At 37.1% G+C, this 17,763-nt stretch overlaps 1 protein-coding gene across 1 annotated transcript; it reads left to right on the top strand.

Annotated features, from left to right (window-relative positions):
* The first annotated feature begins 584 nt into the window (after positions 1-584).
* Positions 585-16,819, top strand: LOC129270723 (fizzy-related protein homolog). Its single transcript, XM_064106465.1, has 11 exons — positions 585-728; positions 2,335-2,506; positions 3,801-4,011; positions 6,590-6,773; positions 7,366-7,431; positions 8,849-8,951; positions 9,855-10,033; positions 10,728-10,961; positions 11,989-12,093; positions 12,695-12,787; positions 13,986-16,819. The coding sequence occupies exons 1-11, from the start codon at positions 654-656 to the stop codon at positions 14,025-14,027; spliced, it is 1,464 nt and encodes a 487-aa protein (XP_063962535.1). The 5' UTR covers positions 585-653; the 3' UTR covers positions 14,028-16,819.
* The last annotated feature ends 944 nt before the right edge of the window (positions 16,820-17,763 follow it).

Here is a 17,763-nt window from a genome sequence, read left to right as displayed (position 1 = left end):
GTCTTCAAACAGTGCTTAGAATCATCATTCGTCACCATTTTTTGGTGTGGTTCTTTTATTGATATAACCTCTTTTAAACCAGCTTGTGCATACATTTGTCCATGTATTCCATTAGTATAAATAACAATAATGCATGTAATTTACATAAACACGCATTAAAGCCCCACTCACCACAACACTTTGTACAAACGACAACTTCCTGTCCCTGTAATTAACACCTTAAGTAGAGTAAAAGGGAAGTTATTTATGTTGTATTCACATTTCCCTTTCGGTGCCTGCACGGTCATGTATTTCTACACAAGCCACAAAAATCACAATTTAAATTATCAAATAAAAATGGCAGATTTCAACTCTCTGTACGGCCACCATATGGGAAATGTAAGAAACAGTGGGGCTTTTTATTATTTTCTTTAAAAAAAAAGAAATGGAGTAGGGCAGAAAAAAGTGTCTTATCCAAAATGGGTGGGGGGGGGGGGGACCGCTGGTAATAAAGAGAGTCCTTTAATATCTTTTTAAGTACAGTATGTACTATGTAGCACCCTTCAAGTAACTGTCTGCCCCCCTCCCCCTCTCTCTCTCTCTCTCTCACAGACAGATTCCCATACTGCTGTGTTTTTCTGTATGTGCAGTTCAGTGCCAAAACAGAGGTAACAATGGAACCAGAATTTGAGAGAAGATTACTCAGGCAGCAAAATGGACAGTCACCAATCGGCTCACCAACAACTCTGGTAAGATAAGATTTCAATTTTCTTTCTTATTTGTGACACTGTTTCAACGTCATTTATACCCACACAATATGACTGGATGTTATTTAGCATTACTGTGACCCAGGCCAACAAATATTTTATTTTAGAAATTGTATTTATTCACTTATGGGCAATTCCATGAAATATGTACGTCCGACCCCTATATGTGGGACCTTAATGAAATTTTCTGTCTCTGATTTCTTGCTCTTTTGACAGTCTGTAATGTTCTCAAAGGACCATAACTTGGTGAGCTTATGAAGTGAAGTAAGACTTGAGAAAAATAGGGGTCAGACGTACTAAAAGGTTGATCATTTTATGGAATTGCCCTTATTCATTTATTTATTTACTAATTTATTTATGTTTCTTGCTTTTTTGTCTCACCTGCATAGCAGAGTGAGACTATAGGCGCCGCTTTTCCGACGGCGGCGGCGGCGTCAACACCAAATCTTAACCTGAGGTTAAGTTTTTGAAATGACAGCATAACTTAGAAAGTATATGGACCTAGTTCATGAAACTTGGCCATAAGGTTAATCAAGTATTACTGAACATCCTGCCTGAGTTTCATGTCACATGACCAAGGTCAAAGGTCATTTAGGGTCAATGAACTTAGACCATGTTGGGGGAATCAACATCAAAATCTTAACCTAAGGTTAAGTTTTTGAAATGTCATCATAACTTAGAAAATATATGGACCTAGTTCATGAAACTTATACATAAGGTTAATCAAGTATCACTGAACATCCTGCATGAGTTTCACATCACATGACCAAGGTCAAAGGTCATTTAGGGTCAATGAACTTTGGCTGAATTGGGGGTATCTGTTGAATTACCATCATAACTTTGAAAGTTTATGGATCTGATTCATGAAACTTGGACATAATAGTAATCAAGTATTACTGAACATCCTGTGCAAGTTTCAGGTCACATGATCAAGGTCAAAGGTCATTTAGGGTCAATGAACTTTGGCCAAATTGGGGTATTTGTTGAATTACAGCCATAAATTTGAAAGTGTGTTGGTCTAGTTCATAAAACTTGGACATAATAGTAATCAAGTATCACTGAACATCCTGTGCGAGTTTCAGGTCACATGATCAAGGTCAAAGGTCATGTAAGGTCAAAGAACTTTGGCCACGTTGGGGGTATTTGTTGAATTGCCATCATATCTCTATAAGTGTATTGGTCTAGTTCATAAAACGTGGAAATAAGAGTAACCAAGTATCACTGAACATCTTGTGCGAGTTATAGTAGTTTTCAAAATCAGCACTGCTGCTATATTGAATCGCGTGATGCAGGTGAGACGGCCAGAGGCATTCCACTTGTTTTATTATTCTATTATTATTTTTCATTTATTTCTTAATATTGTGGTTTTTTTTTTTTTTTTTTTTTTTTTGGGGGGGGGGGCTTAATTTCACAGCCTACTGCCTTTATAAGCTTTAACATTGCAGTGAAAATGAATTTTCCAGGGTTCTTTTTATTAGGGGGCAAAATCGCCCCAAGCCCCTGTGTATTTTTTTCCCCTTGCTGTTACCGTACCACCTCTATGATATAATATATGAAGTAATGAATCGGACTCTTTTGTTGACTACAGCCAATCTCACCAGGCAAGGCGGCGTCCCCATCCAAGGACCGTTACAGCGACCGTTTCATCCCCAGCAGAGCAGGCAGCAATTGGCAGGTGGGCTTTGGATCTATCCAGCAGGAGACAGACGAAACACAGCCGACAGGGAGGAGAGGCAAGGAGGTCGGAGACTCCAGTAAAGGTGAGTTAAACCTTTGATGAAACGTGGGTGTTTTCACAAGTAGTTATTGTGACCGAAAATCATGCTTAAGCAGGGGCAGATCCAGCTGGGTTGGATTAAGTTGGGCCCTCTTACAGGGCCCTGGGAACGATTTTTTGAGTAGGGGTGCTGATGTAAATTTGAAAAGCAAAAAAAGGGTTTTCACTGCAAAATGGAGGAAGAATTGGTCCAGATAAATGTGGGAAGCAAAAAAAAAAGGGGGGGGGGGGTTAAATACAAAATAAGGTCAAATTGGTCCCAAGAAATTTGAAAAGCAAGAAAAAAAGGGGGGGGGGTTCACTACAAAAAAGAAGGTCATATTGGTTACATTTTCCATTTTTACACATCTTCCAGAATACCTGGGGGTGCTGCACCCCCAAGGGAATTTTTGGGGATGCTTTTCAGCACCCCTGCTTCTCAGGACCATGCCCTCAATAAACTATTTTTTTTCCTATTATTAATTTGGCTGGATTTCCAACTCCACATAAAGTGCCAATGTGCACACAATTTTTAATGCATAATCTCATTGATTAATGTTGTTTACATCGCACATCCCATGATTGTGACCTGACTGGTCTGTGTGCGGTGATGCATTATATAAATCGGCCAAATGGGAATTTAAGTGCAATTTTAGTCTGACTTGAATCATTGTGATACATCCCCCTTGTCTAGTTTGCCTTTATTATTCTTTGATCTTTATTAGGCTTTGTTCATTTACTGTCACAAGTTATACATGTAGGTTATCTGAAACCTTTTTTATGCCCTTATATCTTGCAGTTAGTTTAGCTTTAAAAGTCTCTCTATTCATCATCATTACCACCAGGCCCACAACCATCATTATCATCATCGTCATCAACACCACCACCACCACCGCCATCATCATCATCACCACCACCACCACCATCATCATTTTCATCATCTGACATCACCACCACCATCATTATCATCATCATCATCATCACCACCACCACCACCATCATCATTATCATCATCACCACCACCATCATTATCATCATCATCATCATCACCACCACCACCACCACCATCGTCATCATCACCACCACCACCATCATCATCATCATCATCACCACCATCATCATCATCATTAGCATCATCACCACCAGCAACATATCCATATCATCATCTCCAACAAATTCATCATACACATATAATTGGCTTTGTCACTATTACACGTACACATTACAGTACACATTGTCACATGTATAACCAACTATAATGTTCGAACCTTGCTTGTTATCTCATGATATTTTCACAGACATGCTGGCCTACCACTGCCTGCTGAAGAACGAGCTCCTCGGCGCAAACATCGACAAGATCAAAGACCCGCAATGCGAGGATAGAAGGATGGTCAGTCCGCAGAAGGTCAAGCGGAATCTCTTCCAATACAACGTCCAAGCCAAGAGACCAAGCCTTGCTCAAGGAGAGGATTCTCCTCCGTACTCCTTATCACCGATAGGAAATAAAAGGTGAGTCTTGGGGCGGTATTCTGAACATTGTCTTTTCTCCATATTTTATCTTTTCTCAGAGATATGACAAAATCGGTATTCTGGTGGATGTCATAACTTTTGTCACAAAAATTGTCATAAATTTTGTCTCTTCTCTTTAGCGCGAACCAAAAATATGCGGCTTTAAATGCGCCTAATCCTTTTGTACAAGCAAAAGATATGACAAAAGTTATGACAGGGGGGTAGCAGTCATAAATTTTGTCACATCTTTTAGTACCAAATATCCCGATACCCTGCCGATTGAATGTCAAGCATATAATGATATTATTTAGATTAGATTGTAGTATCAGTTTCACTCATCATCCATGACAATTTTTATTATTATATTTTCATGCTACAATTAGTTAGGCCCTACATATTAATTCCTCCTTTTTCTACTTCTCCTCTAAAATCCTTCACAGCTCCCTGTCTCTCTTTGTAATTAAAGGGGAATCCAACCCAAATAAAAACTTGTTTTTATAAGAAAAAGAAAAATCAGACAAGTTGATAGGTGAAAGTTTGAACAATATTGGACAAACACCAAGAAGTTATGAATTTTTAAAAGTTGTAAATATTGGTAATCACTATACTCATGGAGACTTCAAATTGGCCGCATATGGGATGTCATAGTGATGTAAGGCAAGGACTACTCTTCCATGTACTCCAATACATAGTATGGCTAAAATGTCATTTTTCCCAAAAGTTTTACTTCAAATTATATTTTTCTTTCATGAGGACATTAAACAATATACTACCTGGGTTATATTTAGATTACTGCCCCAGGGGAATGGGTACTTTGGAGAAAACCACAAATCCCTGATAGTAAAGTACATGGCCTATGGGAAAGTTGTCCTTGCCCCTTGTCATAATTTACTTACCTAGTTGCCAATTTGAAATGTACATACTATTAGTGATCTCAATTTTAAAGCAGCTATAACTTTCTTATCGCTTGTCCGATTTCTTTCAAACTTTCACCAATCTGTTTAATTTGTTTTTCTCCTTCTCAAAAAAACATTTTATGGCCAAGGCTGGATTCCCCTTTAAGCGCATCGATATTTGCGTAGTTGCGCGATGCCAACAACTGTATTGGGGATACGCCCTACCTGTCATGGGACCTTCCTATTGGCTAGAATGGCTCCCACTGGGAACTAACAATGATTTTGATTGGTTTGCTTCCGAAAAGATGGGCGGGAACTTAGAGAGATATGACAGGGAAAAGACAATGTTCAGAATACCGATTTGTGACAATCATAGCGGTGTCACATCTCGGAGAGAAATGACAAAATTTATGACAAAAGTTATGACAGTGTTCCAGAATACCACCCCTGGGTACTGTACCACAAATCTGTTCGTAAAGTTACGCAGGACTGGAACCTGTTCTTAGGCACTAAATCAGCTACATAGGGATATCATTTAGCACAAGAAATGGTCACCAGTCGTGCGTAAAGTCATTCATAACTTAAGAGCAGCTTTATGAAACGGGCCCCTGGGTCCTGAACCACAGAGGTTGGCGATTGAGATTACGATTAATTGTACATTGTAGCCAATGCAATCAATCGTAAAAAAAAAGTTATACGATGATTGCTGAGCTTTGGGTTACGGGCCCCTGGGGGGCTGTTTCATTAAACAAAGAGTCAGTCATTTTCACAGATTATTTTTATAAGCTATTGAAACTCCTTGCATCTGATTGGCTCAGAGCAAAGTAGTCAGAGAAAATCGCTGACGAAACTTTTTTTCATGAAACACTCCCCTTGCGCTGTTCCATGAAAGTTGTTGTTATCTGACAGTTAACATAGTAACGGTCAGACACTCGTAATTCAATCAAAACCATGGAATGTTGTCAGACAATAAATATTGATGAAATGCCCCCCCCCCCCCCGACCATACTTTTAAGTTCCCAAGGCTGATAGTGGCCATACGTGTATCATTGATTTTAACCCAAATTATAAAAAATGCATTTGTGGACTTCATTGTGTATAATGTGGGGGCATCGTGGTCTAGTGTTTAAGACTCTCATTCTCATTCAAACTGGGGATGAGGGTTCGATTCCCAGCCATGACGTGTTTTCCTTCAGAAAGAAATATACCCACATTGTGTTGCACTCAACCCAGGTGAGGTGAATGGGTACCGGTAGGAATTCCACGAATGCTCGAGTGCCTGGTCAAGGTAGCCATGCTAATAATAACACAGTCATGTTAAGCAGGGCCCGCTGGGAGAACAGTTTTCGGAGCTGAAGTGGCTACCCTGGGTAAAATGTGACGTTATTATTATGATTATCATTATTATTTGTCCATTTGTTATCTATAAACTGGTAATGCATGTATTTTTTTCTGTTCATTGTGTACTCCATAATTGACGGAGACTTTGCGCCCTACTGCTTAGTCGCTCTGCTCCCTCACAAATGGATTTCAAGAAATTTGGGATGCTTCCTCAGTCATCTGTGATAATTTTTTCATACGTGATGGATCAAGTGGTTATATAATGTGTATAGGCTTTATCATGGATGCATGAGCCATTTTAACTTTTGCTGTAAATTGTGTTTGCTGTTTCCCCGATCCAGTCAAAAGCTGCTGAGATCACCACGGAAGCCAATGAGGAAGATCTCCAAGATTCCTTTCAAGGTCTTGGACGCTCCGGAGCTTCAGGATGACTTCTACCTAAACCTTGTAGACTGGTCTTCAGGGAATATACTCAGTGTGGGCCTAGGTACATGTGTTTATCTATGGAGTGCTTGCAATAGTCAGGTAGGTACAAGAAAATGAATGCATTGGTCTAGGGATTTGTATTTTTTGCAAATACAAAATACAGACTGTTATTGGACACTTTAACCCTAAATAGACTGGGCTATTTTGACCCCTAAGAAGACGGAGGGGGGGGGCTGATTCAACCCCCCCTTATGATCTCAGCTGTTGATCATGCGATCGCGACGAAAATTGGCACACACATTACCCATGGCATAATCTACAAAACTATATAATCAAATTCTGCGAAAAATCTTATTGCTAATTAATTATGCTAATTTATGCATAAAATAAAAAAATTGCTCTAATCAACTAAATAATGCCCCTAAAGTCCTAATTTTTAGATCTCAGACTTTTTATTGAAATCTGATCAAATGTACTTTAAAAAAATTTCAACACCACATTTATTTTCTTATGTATTTTATTGTTTTCTAAATTTCTCATGGATTTCTTTGTTTTTCGACTTTTTGTTTTTTATTGTTTTTTTCAATGGAAATTGTCAGGGATTTGAACCCTGTTGCTTATGGTCCATAGTGTGGAGTCCATTTGACCATGACACCTCTACTCAATGTTTTACTATTTTTTTGTTTCCTAGGTAACAAGATTATGTGATCTCTCAGGGGACGGGGATACAGTTACCTCTGTGTCTTGGAATGAAAGAGTAAGTAAATTATTATTTATGCTTGTTATTGAAAGTAATGGCCCGTATTCGGAAGTCGGGTTTAACTTAGATAATGGTCTATCTCTGTGTTAAAATTATGGAAAGCCAAAAACATCAAAATTTTGTTTACATTGTACAGTATGTTTACTGTGATCTTTACTAAATCTTTGATGGTGAAGGTAACTATCTTGTTTATCCTTCTAAAACAGCTAAGATTGATTTGAGAGAAAAATGAGCTGATACATTGAAAATATGCCACTATTGAAAATCCTTAGTTAAACCACAACTTTAGATTAAATCAGATTTAAATTAAACATGACTTCAGAATACGGACCGATGAGTTCTATAGGATGGGGGGTTGGGTGTCCGGACACGTAACAGAAATGAAGCCTTGTTTTTATCTCAGGAATAAACCAAAAATATAGGTTGAATAGTTTTTTTTCACCATCAATATTTGTTCTTTACAATATTTTCTTATATTCTGTGCTAAAAAGAATTGAAGACATTGCTTGTAAACTTTTCAAAATTGAGAGTAAAAGTCATGTGTCCGGACACCCAACCCGTCCGGACACACAACCACTGGGTATACTGTTTGTCACCAATTAATTTCAGAAATTAAGAGACAAGTGGACTATGATGCTATTGATTAATTATGTGATTGCTAAGAATACTAGAAAGACTGTCACAATTTTAAGGGGAAATTAACCCTGACAAAAAGTTTATTGTAAAAATACAGAAAAAATGATAAGAAAATATTGGCAAAGGTTTGAGGAAGATTCATCAAAGAAAAAAAAGTTATTACAATCTTAATTATTTGATTTGTTACGTCATATGCAAGCAGCTTTTCTGCATATCGTATGGTAGAAAATCAAATAAATCTAATTTTCTCAGAAAATTTACAATGGCTTTCATTGTACCTTCAGTATATCAATACACAAATAATTTCACACCTGCTCTAAAAAAAAAAAAGTCATCGCGAACCATTAAAAAATGAAGTTTATGCATTTTGTATTACATAACATATAGGCAGCTGCTCATTTATAACGTCGCAAATCGAAAACTTGAAATTCTAATAACTTAATCTTTAATGGATTTTCCTCAAACCTTCACCAATATTTTTTATTATTTTTTCTGCTATTTTCACAACAAAGGGTGAACTTTCCCTTTAAACAAAACTAGGCTTTATGCTTTCGGAGCTCTGTATAATTTACTTGCCATAAAATTTCAGGAGTGTGTCTGATACCTAAACACAAATGGAAAGAATTAGAATGAACAAAAAAAAATCTTATAAGGGACATTGAAGCTAGAAAAAGCTATTCATAGCTATTAAATTTAATTTTGTTACGCTCAAGGAAACATGTGGTCTTTACTTTGATCTTAAAATTGGCAATACTGTTGATATCCTTGTATATTACAGGGAAATCTGGTAGCCGTTGGAACGCACAAAGGTCTTGTTCAGGTATGGGACTATGCAGCTCAGAAGAAACTACATGCATTGGATGGCCATGCGGCTAGAGTTGGTAGGTACCGAGACAATCCTAGAATAGGATAATGATGATGATGATAATAATAATAGCAATAACAACAACAAAATAATTACAATAATGATAATTTTAATAATAATAAAAATAATAAGGAATAATAATGATGATAATTACAATGACAATGATAATGCTGATAATGATAGTAATGATAATAATAATGACAATGATAATAATAGTGATAATAATAAAGTGTTCACTGTATTCAAGGAATTATTCCTTATGGGTATCCGTTCACCTCACCTGGATTGAGTGCAATCACAAATTCTCTGCAGGTTAAATTGACCCATCCCAGTTAATTAATGTTATGATAGATTGACAGAGGGAGGGAGATTGTGAGGGGGAAGTGGGGGTGGGGGTAACAAAGGCTGTGAAAGGTAGAGAGAGAGAGGTGGGAAGTAATATTTTGACAACTTGTACGAACTCTTGTCCATAACTCTCTCTTGCAATCAATTCAACTTAAAGAGAAATTCCAGTATTTGCAGTAAACACTGATTTCATGAGAAAGTCTGTAAAACAAGGCTTAATTGTCAGTATATCATCGAGGATCTAGATCTGGTACAGTTACATAAACTGAACTTTGTGAAATCTTGAAATCTACGCTGAAAAATGTTCACACTGAAGATCACCAACACAGATAGGCACACGTGGGACAGTGTATTATTATTGCTAAAATAAAGACCCGACGGAAGTGACCGAATCCGCGCTTATTTTGCTTATTTCTCAGCAATTACACAATTTCTTCCAGAATCCTTTGGCACATATTTTTTATTCATACAAACAGACACTTAGGTGGTCATTATATTAGATTCTGTAAAAAGTCATTTTTAGATCGTTACCAAAACTGGAATTTATCTTTAAGTTCGCCTTATTCAAACACAGGGGCACTGGCATGGAACGCAGACAGCTTGTCGTCCGGCAGCAGAGATCGAATGATCCTGCAGAGAGATATCCGCATGCCAGGGGTCATCCGACGGCTCGGGGGTCATCGTCAGGAGGTGTGTGGTCTGAAATGGTCACCTGATCATCAGCATCTAGCTTCAGGAGGCAATGATAATAGGGTAGGTGGTAGACAGTGCATCTAAAAAAATATGTACACTTTTTAATGGCTTCCAGCTAAAAAAATATATCACTATGGGGGAAATGCTTATGTATTTGGAATGCCAATAAACTCAACTTTTAACACCAGAACAACACCAGAAAGTTGGAAAACAATTTATGCTTGAGTGAACACTGCCCACCTGAATAAAGGGTATGAAAATTAGGCAAGAGAGGAAATAGCTTTCCAGTACTTTTCAGTTTTTTCAGTGGTGAGTCCTTAGGAAATTGCAAAGTTAAGAGTGTTATGATAAATTAATGATTTCCATCAACAGTTTGGATCAAATTCTTGTTTCATAAAGCTGCAAAAATATATACACTTTTGAATTGCATCCAGCTAAAAAATATATCACTATGGGGGAAATGCTTGGAATGCCGATAAATTTAACTTTTAACACCAGAACAACACCGGAAAGTTGGAAAACAATTTATGCTTGAGTGAACACTGCCCACCGAAATAAAGGGTATGAAAATTAGGCGAGAGAGGAATTAGCTTTCTAGTACTTTTCAGTTTTTCAGTGGTGAATCCTTAGGAATTTGCAAAGTTAAGAGTGTTATTATGAATTACTGATTTTCCTTCAACAGTTTGGATCCAATTCTTGTTTCATAAAGCTGCAATCTAAAGTACCAATCATCAATCTCCTCTTTCTTTTCCAGCTGTTTGTATGGAACCACTCCAGCACCTCCCCCGTCCAGCAGTACACCGAACACAGTGCGGCGGTGAAGGCCATTGCCTGGTCGCCCCACCAGCACGGTCTGCTTGCCTCAGGGGGCGGTACGGCAGACCGATGCATCCGGTTCTGGAACACACTGACAAGCCAGCCTCTCAACTACGTGGACACCGTCTCACAGGTCTGCAACCTGGCCTGGTCCAAACACGATAATGAACTGGTAAGGGAGGAGGAATTTTCACTCAAATCCTCAAATTTCTTCCGGAATGTAATATTTTTTCAATAGATCATTTGTGTATTTTGTATTACTGTTAAGAGATGATGTTCCTCATGTGTTATTTAGGTTTATAACATGTAAATACTGCACTTATCATGCTCACATTTCTAGATTGTCAATTTTACAATGATGTCCGTTAAGTATTTATCTTTTTATTGTTGCTTACATTCTTAAAACAAATACGGCCAAAAAAGGAGAGAGAGATTTTGAAGTTTCACTCAAATCCTTATATCTTTTCTTGTTTGTATGTTTTTTTAATTTTTGTTAAGAGTTGATGTTCCTGTTTTGCTATTTTGGTTTGTAAAATGTAACTGCTTTACATGCATTCATCATCTTTTACATATTTTGAGCACAGTAAGCAGCAGTGTATTACAGATACCAATACTGAAATGCCTCTCTGAAAAAAAAAAAAATCATTTGGCTTTCCATAGTTTGGATTTGTTCAATGACTTCAATCAGTCGTGTCTCTTGTGTTTCATATATTTCTCTTACAATTTCTGCAGACTGTCCATCCCATTTTCTTTTCATTCTTATTTTTAATATTGTAACACTTTCATTATTATTATAATAATAATAATAATATAGGTATATTTACCAAGGGAAGCCACTTCAGTTCCGAAAACTGTTCTCCCAGTGGGCCCTGCTATTATTATTACCCCGGCTTTAGCTGGGCTGCCTAGGCGCTCAAAGCATTCAAGGAATTTCTTCCTACCGGGTACCCATTCACCTCACCTGGGTCGAGTGCAGCACAGTGTGGATAAATTTCTTGCCGAAGGAAATTACGCCATGGCTGGAATTCGAACCCACGACCCTCTGTTTCAAAGTCAGAAGACTAATCCACTGGGCCACAACGCTCCATGTCTATTAAAGATGGGAATGAATGTCAATATTTTGAATTACACACATTTCACCCAGTGGATTGAAAACCATTTCACAGACATTATTGTTGGTGTTTTCTCTCATTTTCTAGGTGAGCACGCATGGCTACTCGCAGAACCAGATCCTAGTTTGGAAGTATCCATCGTTGGTCCAAGTCGCCAAGCTTACGGGTCACACCTATAGAGTTCTATATCTGGTAAGTTTCGCGTTTCTTTCATGGGCGGGTCCAGTTTGATGAAACAGTCCTTGCAAGAGATGGTCTTTCATATCTGGGCCCCCATTGCATTAAAGTTACCATTGTGGTAACTTTGTCATCCAATGGTAACTTGTATGGAAATCCTTGATTGTGATTGGCTGCTGATCAGCGTTACCATGGTAGTTACCATTGGATGGCACAGTTACCATAATGATAAATTTTATGCAACGGTGCCATGGGGCGTTTCCATGAAATAATAAAGCAGAAAGTAGAAATTGAACGGCAAGGAATAGTTGTATTAAAAAGTTCCTTAACATCGGAGGGGGGTCCATCCTCCCATACCCTTCACTCGGTCGCTTCACACCCTTGCGAAAAATCATGAAAAACGGATAACTATTTGTAGTTCTCCAAGGTTGGTAGGTATTGTACTATGATAACAGGATTTCAAAAGCCTTTCATACAGTGTGCTGTCATCAGATTTTAATCTACTTCTTATGAAAGCTTAAGAAAAGACTGAGATTGATTGCTAACCAATGAGAGCACTATATTGACAGCCTGTCTTGTTAATTTATATTTTAATTTTCATTTCTTTTTGTTTTAGGCGGTGTCTCCTGATGGGGAGGCCATTGTAACAGGGGCAGGAGATGAAACGTTACGCTTCTGGAACGTCTTCAGCAAATCAAGATCGACAAAAGTAAGAATGTGATGAGTATAAGTATGTAGAAGTCAATGTTGAAAGCCTTGGCGACACTTCACTTCAGGCTTGGTACTAGAAGGGGCTTTGATATGAAATATTGAAATTATGTCTCAAGCCATATTGGTGCACCTTATAAGTCAACAATGCAAAAGTTAAAGAGACCTACCATTGACAAATCATGGGGAAATCAAGGCTTATCTCAGAACGGAGAAGGGATTCAAGTCTTTCACTCGGCTGCATGCCTTGGGGTGTTATGTAATAACGCCGGCATGTCTGGGAGGTCTAATATAGGAGAGCAATAGTTAGTAGACTAACCAACCAGAAGTAACCTGCGTGTTTTCACTTTGAAACATGTAACTTCACAGAGGTTATTTATTTTGGCTTAGCAATCAAGAGACCTGCTAAGAGTGTAGGAATTGGGATTGTTGGAAACTAGAACTGCGACAAGCCGAAGTAAATAACAATCACGAGTTCAGTCAAATTTGTGCTGTCCGAACTTTTATCGCATTAGTCCGACGGACTCTCATGACGGCCGGATTATATTATGCAAGTCAATTAGCCTTTTGCAAATTTTGTATTGATTCAATTTCCCCATGATTCGTCAATGGTAGGCCGCTTTAAGTACATTCTAGTTGATCAATGGAACACTAGTTGAAAAATTTAAAGATACCTTTTTTTTTTGGGGGGGGGGGGGCTGCCACTTCTGTTCATTGAATTTTTAACTTGAAGACATTATGAGCACTTGGAGGGGGTTCATTGCTTATCAAGATATATCAAGCCCCTAGTTATCTTTCAGAATTGCTTTCCGTGAAAATGCCATCAACCTCATACAACCTGCGAAGGATAGATTCCTTTTGGAAATAACCTACTCCAAAACCAAGGCTGCTCTTGGAGACTGTGCATTTAGCTACACAGCTCCAAAATTATGGAACCAACTTCCCCTTAGCGTTAGAAGTCTGTTCCTTCTTTTAAAGCATTATTGAAGACACATCTGTTTAAGGCAGCTTTTAAGTAGATCATAATGTTTAGTTAGTATAAGCAGTAGGAGTAACCAAAGCGCAGTAGAGTATATTTATATAGTGGCTGCGCTATACAAATTTATCATATTATTATTTTTCAGATATTTAGGGACAAATTCTTATTTGCCTGAGGATTTTTCTGCTATCTACCTCATTGTCTATTTTAATCTCCACAGGAATCCAAGTCTGTGCTCAACCTGTTCAACCATATTAGATGAGTGTGGGATGCTACAAGCAAACCAGAACTTTAGGTTGTTCCTCAACAAAAACAATTTAGACAATGAGAAAAATCATGGAGACACTAAACCACTTATATCATTGTATAGGTATTACAAGAGCCAGCCGAATTGGGATTTTGATTGTATTATCAGATTGGATTAGAGTAGCACAAAGCAATGATGAGGTTTTCTTGTCGTGGATTATTTTTAGTACTGAGACGGCAATGAGTTATGTTGGAGGACCCAGATGATTATAGCTTTTACAGCTGATTTACATTAAACGTCACTCGTCGTGTCACCAATTATTGGGTTGGAGGAGCATAGACCAACAGCGCAGTTTCTGGATGTGGAATATTCATCTACATCAAATTGGAAAAAAAAAAGGATCAATAAGGTGATCATCATAGCTTCTAGGGCTGGTTCGCAATATACTTGACACATGTCATCAGTTATTGCGGTGGAGGAACACAGAGCAATGGCACTGTTTCTGCATACTGAATGAGTGTTCACGAGATGATCATCACGGCTCTTTACATGTCAGCTGCTTTACAAAAGTCTTTACATACTTTATATATAGTGTCACCAGCAGGGTTCCCACAGTCATGGAAACTCCTGGAAAAACTTCTGGTCAGGGAAAAGTCAGGGAATTTGGAAAATTTGTGAAAAGTCATGGAATTGCATTTACCTCTTGGCTATGGCAGCTTTCCAGTTTGTTGTGTCTTGCAACTCTCATACTCTGTGATCGTACTCTGCTAATATAATTGGTGTTCATGATTTCCATTTTTCCCAGTTTTGTGACATCCCAAATTCTACTAAACTCCCGGGACGTCACGGGAAGTCATGGAAAGCAGCAATTTAGTCATGGAAAAGTCATGGAATTCTGTTTTCAAATTTCTATGGGAACCCTGACCAGGGTCCCGTAAAGCAAAGGTTGACGATTAATCATACTCTTGATTTTCACGATTGATTGTACATTGTAGTAAATGCAATCAATTATAAAATAATGTTCTACGATCATTGCCAAGCTTTGTGTTACGGGCCCCAGGTTTGGGATTGGATACTAGCAATGCCAAGGTTTCTTGGTGCAGAATGAGTGTTAGCGAGATGATCGTCACAGCTCTGAATCTAGGGTGGGATCTACTGTTCAGGTTCTTCATAGATCGCCAAATGTGGCACCAATCTGTTAATGGTAGGTTTCAATTCGGAAGCATATTTGGTATTCAAACAATTTAATAGCGTCTGGAAATGAAACAAATATAGTTTTCTACACGATTATTTAAAGGCATAGGAGAAATAAGCCCAGTGAAAATAAGAAACATTCAATGTCAATAGGTTTTAAATTTTGGCTCCCCGTAACTTTATTACGTAATACTTACAAAGACCTTTGCTTGAATCTAATCAGAATTCAAAATATGAGCCAATGAAGTCTATGGTCCACTTAGTCCTAACTCGGGCGATAGAATTCTGCATGTATGTCCGTAACACAAGCTTAACAATTGATCATAGAACTAAGTTTTTAATTGATTGCATAATATACGATGGATTTCATGATCATCGCTAAGCTTTGTATTACAGGATCAGGTAGCATTGTTGAAGAGGCATGATGCCCTGGAAAATATATTGTAGCTCAAGAGATGTACTTGAACAAAATTATGAAAGATTTTTTTATATTATTTTGTTCACCGTAAATCAACAGAGTTGCTTCAGAGAGGAATATGCTGCTTAAGCTTAGGGGTCCCTTGTTTCAGAAAAATGTTTGGCAATATATCGACCACGTCATATGTCAGCCATTTCAAAATTATGTATAATTATATAAACGGCTTTATGTAATCTCCCAAGGACGTGTAAAACATTACATGATTATAAGCATTTCCTCCTCAATACTTCACTTTCATTTGTGGTGGTTGACATGCCTAACATAGCAACTCCAATGTAGAAAATGTATGGTTTCTCAGAAGTTTATTTCAGGCTACACTGACTCTCCTCGGTAAATGTTAAATGCAGTTACAGGAATGAGACACACAGGGCACACCACATGGGAGGGAATTTTGACTGTTAAAAATATTATTTTTCTTAATAAATGAAGAGGAGAAAAAAAAATAGAAAGAGATGCAAAGAAGAAAGGATATTGAAAAGAAGGCTATTTTTTTATTTAGATTTGAATTCTTTAGTTTTTATCTTTCAAGAATATAATTGGTTGTATCAAATCGAAATAAGTTTGAATATAATTTCCATCTTTTTTTTTTAACACTAAGGCAAAGATTCAAATGGCATATTTATACTTATTTTTTATCATTTTGTTTCTGATCATGATTATCTTTTTATGATTTTTTTAATATGATTTTAGATTGATTTTATGTAGTTTTGGGATAATGAAAAAGGTCTTATTAATCATGAAAACTAAAACTTAACAAAGTCCTTAATTAAAAAAAGGGAAAAAGACTTACTAGGTTTTATGAATTTGATTTTACCCTTTTCCTAATTATGATTCTTAAATTTTTATTTTTAATATATAGAAACAAAGGTATGAAAATTTATTTTGGGGGGCCAATATTCTTGAAAGGTCGTGAAAGAAAGAAGAAATTATGGGCCTATTAACTGGTTAACTTATTTTCATCTATAATTTTGAGAACAAATATTGGATTAGTTTGTTTTACAATATTATGAAGAGTGAGGTTAGAAGTAATGATATGGCTTTGAAATTTAAAAAACTCAGTAAACCACTGCACTCCATGAATAATATTATGTACATGACTGTAAATAATGCACAAAATAAATCATGTGTCAAAGTATTCAATGTTTTGTGTTAATGGTTTTTATTTCTGAACGTTGTGAATTGTAAAAATGGGAGACATGAATTTGTGTTTTTTTCTCATTTTCTCTCCGCCAAATTAAGGGTATCAACCGATTTTTACCATCAGAAAGGGGTGTGAAGTACACATTATATTTCCCATTTTTTTGAGTTTGTCTCGCTTGCATAGCAGAAGTGAGATAGGCAAACGCTTTTCTGGTGATAGCAGACAGGAGGGGGAGCAGTCTCCTCAAAATCAAAGTACAATGTAAGGGGTTTTTGTTATCATTATTAATTATTATTATTTTTATAAAATAATTATACCTTAATTTATAGTAAAAATTCACAGAGCAAAAGCTCAAAATATCACCCAAATCTGAAAACAAAATGACAAAGTCATTGAATTGTAAAGTTTAGCAATATTTTGTGAAAAAGTATTTATGCACGCTGTCATGAATTTGCAATTGTGGGATGATAATGACTTCCCACTTTCCTTTTTCTCATGTTCTTACATAATAACATAACAGGCTTATATTTTCATGCAAGTGTGTATTATAACCTGGGTTCCAAAAGAAACTTTTCAAACTTCACAAGCGCACTACACAAATTCCACTCAGTCCAAATGAAAAAAAAATTGACACAGGCTAGCTTCAATAATCTTTACTATTAAACACGTCAATAATTAAGAGATTGGTTTAATCACAAAGAGGCTGGTTCTGAAATCAAAATTCACAAAATGGCTAAAGAAAGACCAATGAAAATGAGATTGGATTAAACCAAATGGTCATTCTTTGCGTGACTGCTATTGAGTCCATTCATGCATTATGTTTCTTTGACCTCAATATGTGTGTTTAAAATTTTAATTTTAACTTCCTGTAACTTCTTAGTTATTGAGGCAATTAATTAAACGTGACGATGGTCATACTGTGAACTTAAATAAACTTA

This window comes from Lytechinus pictus, chromosome 11, assembly GCF_037042905.1.
Source record: "Lytechinus pictus isolate F3 Inbred chromosome 11, Lp3.0, whole genome shotgun sequence".
NCBI classification, from domain to species: domain Eukaryota; kingdom Metazoa; phylum Echinodermata; class Echinoidea; order Temnopleuroida; family Toxopneustidae; genus Lytechinus; species Lytechinus pictus.
The sequence above is the reverse complement of the archived record's forward strand: the minus strand, read 5'-3'. Positions and strand labels throughout refer to the sequence as shown.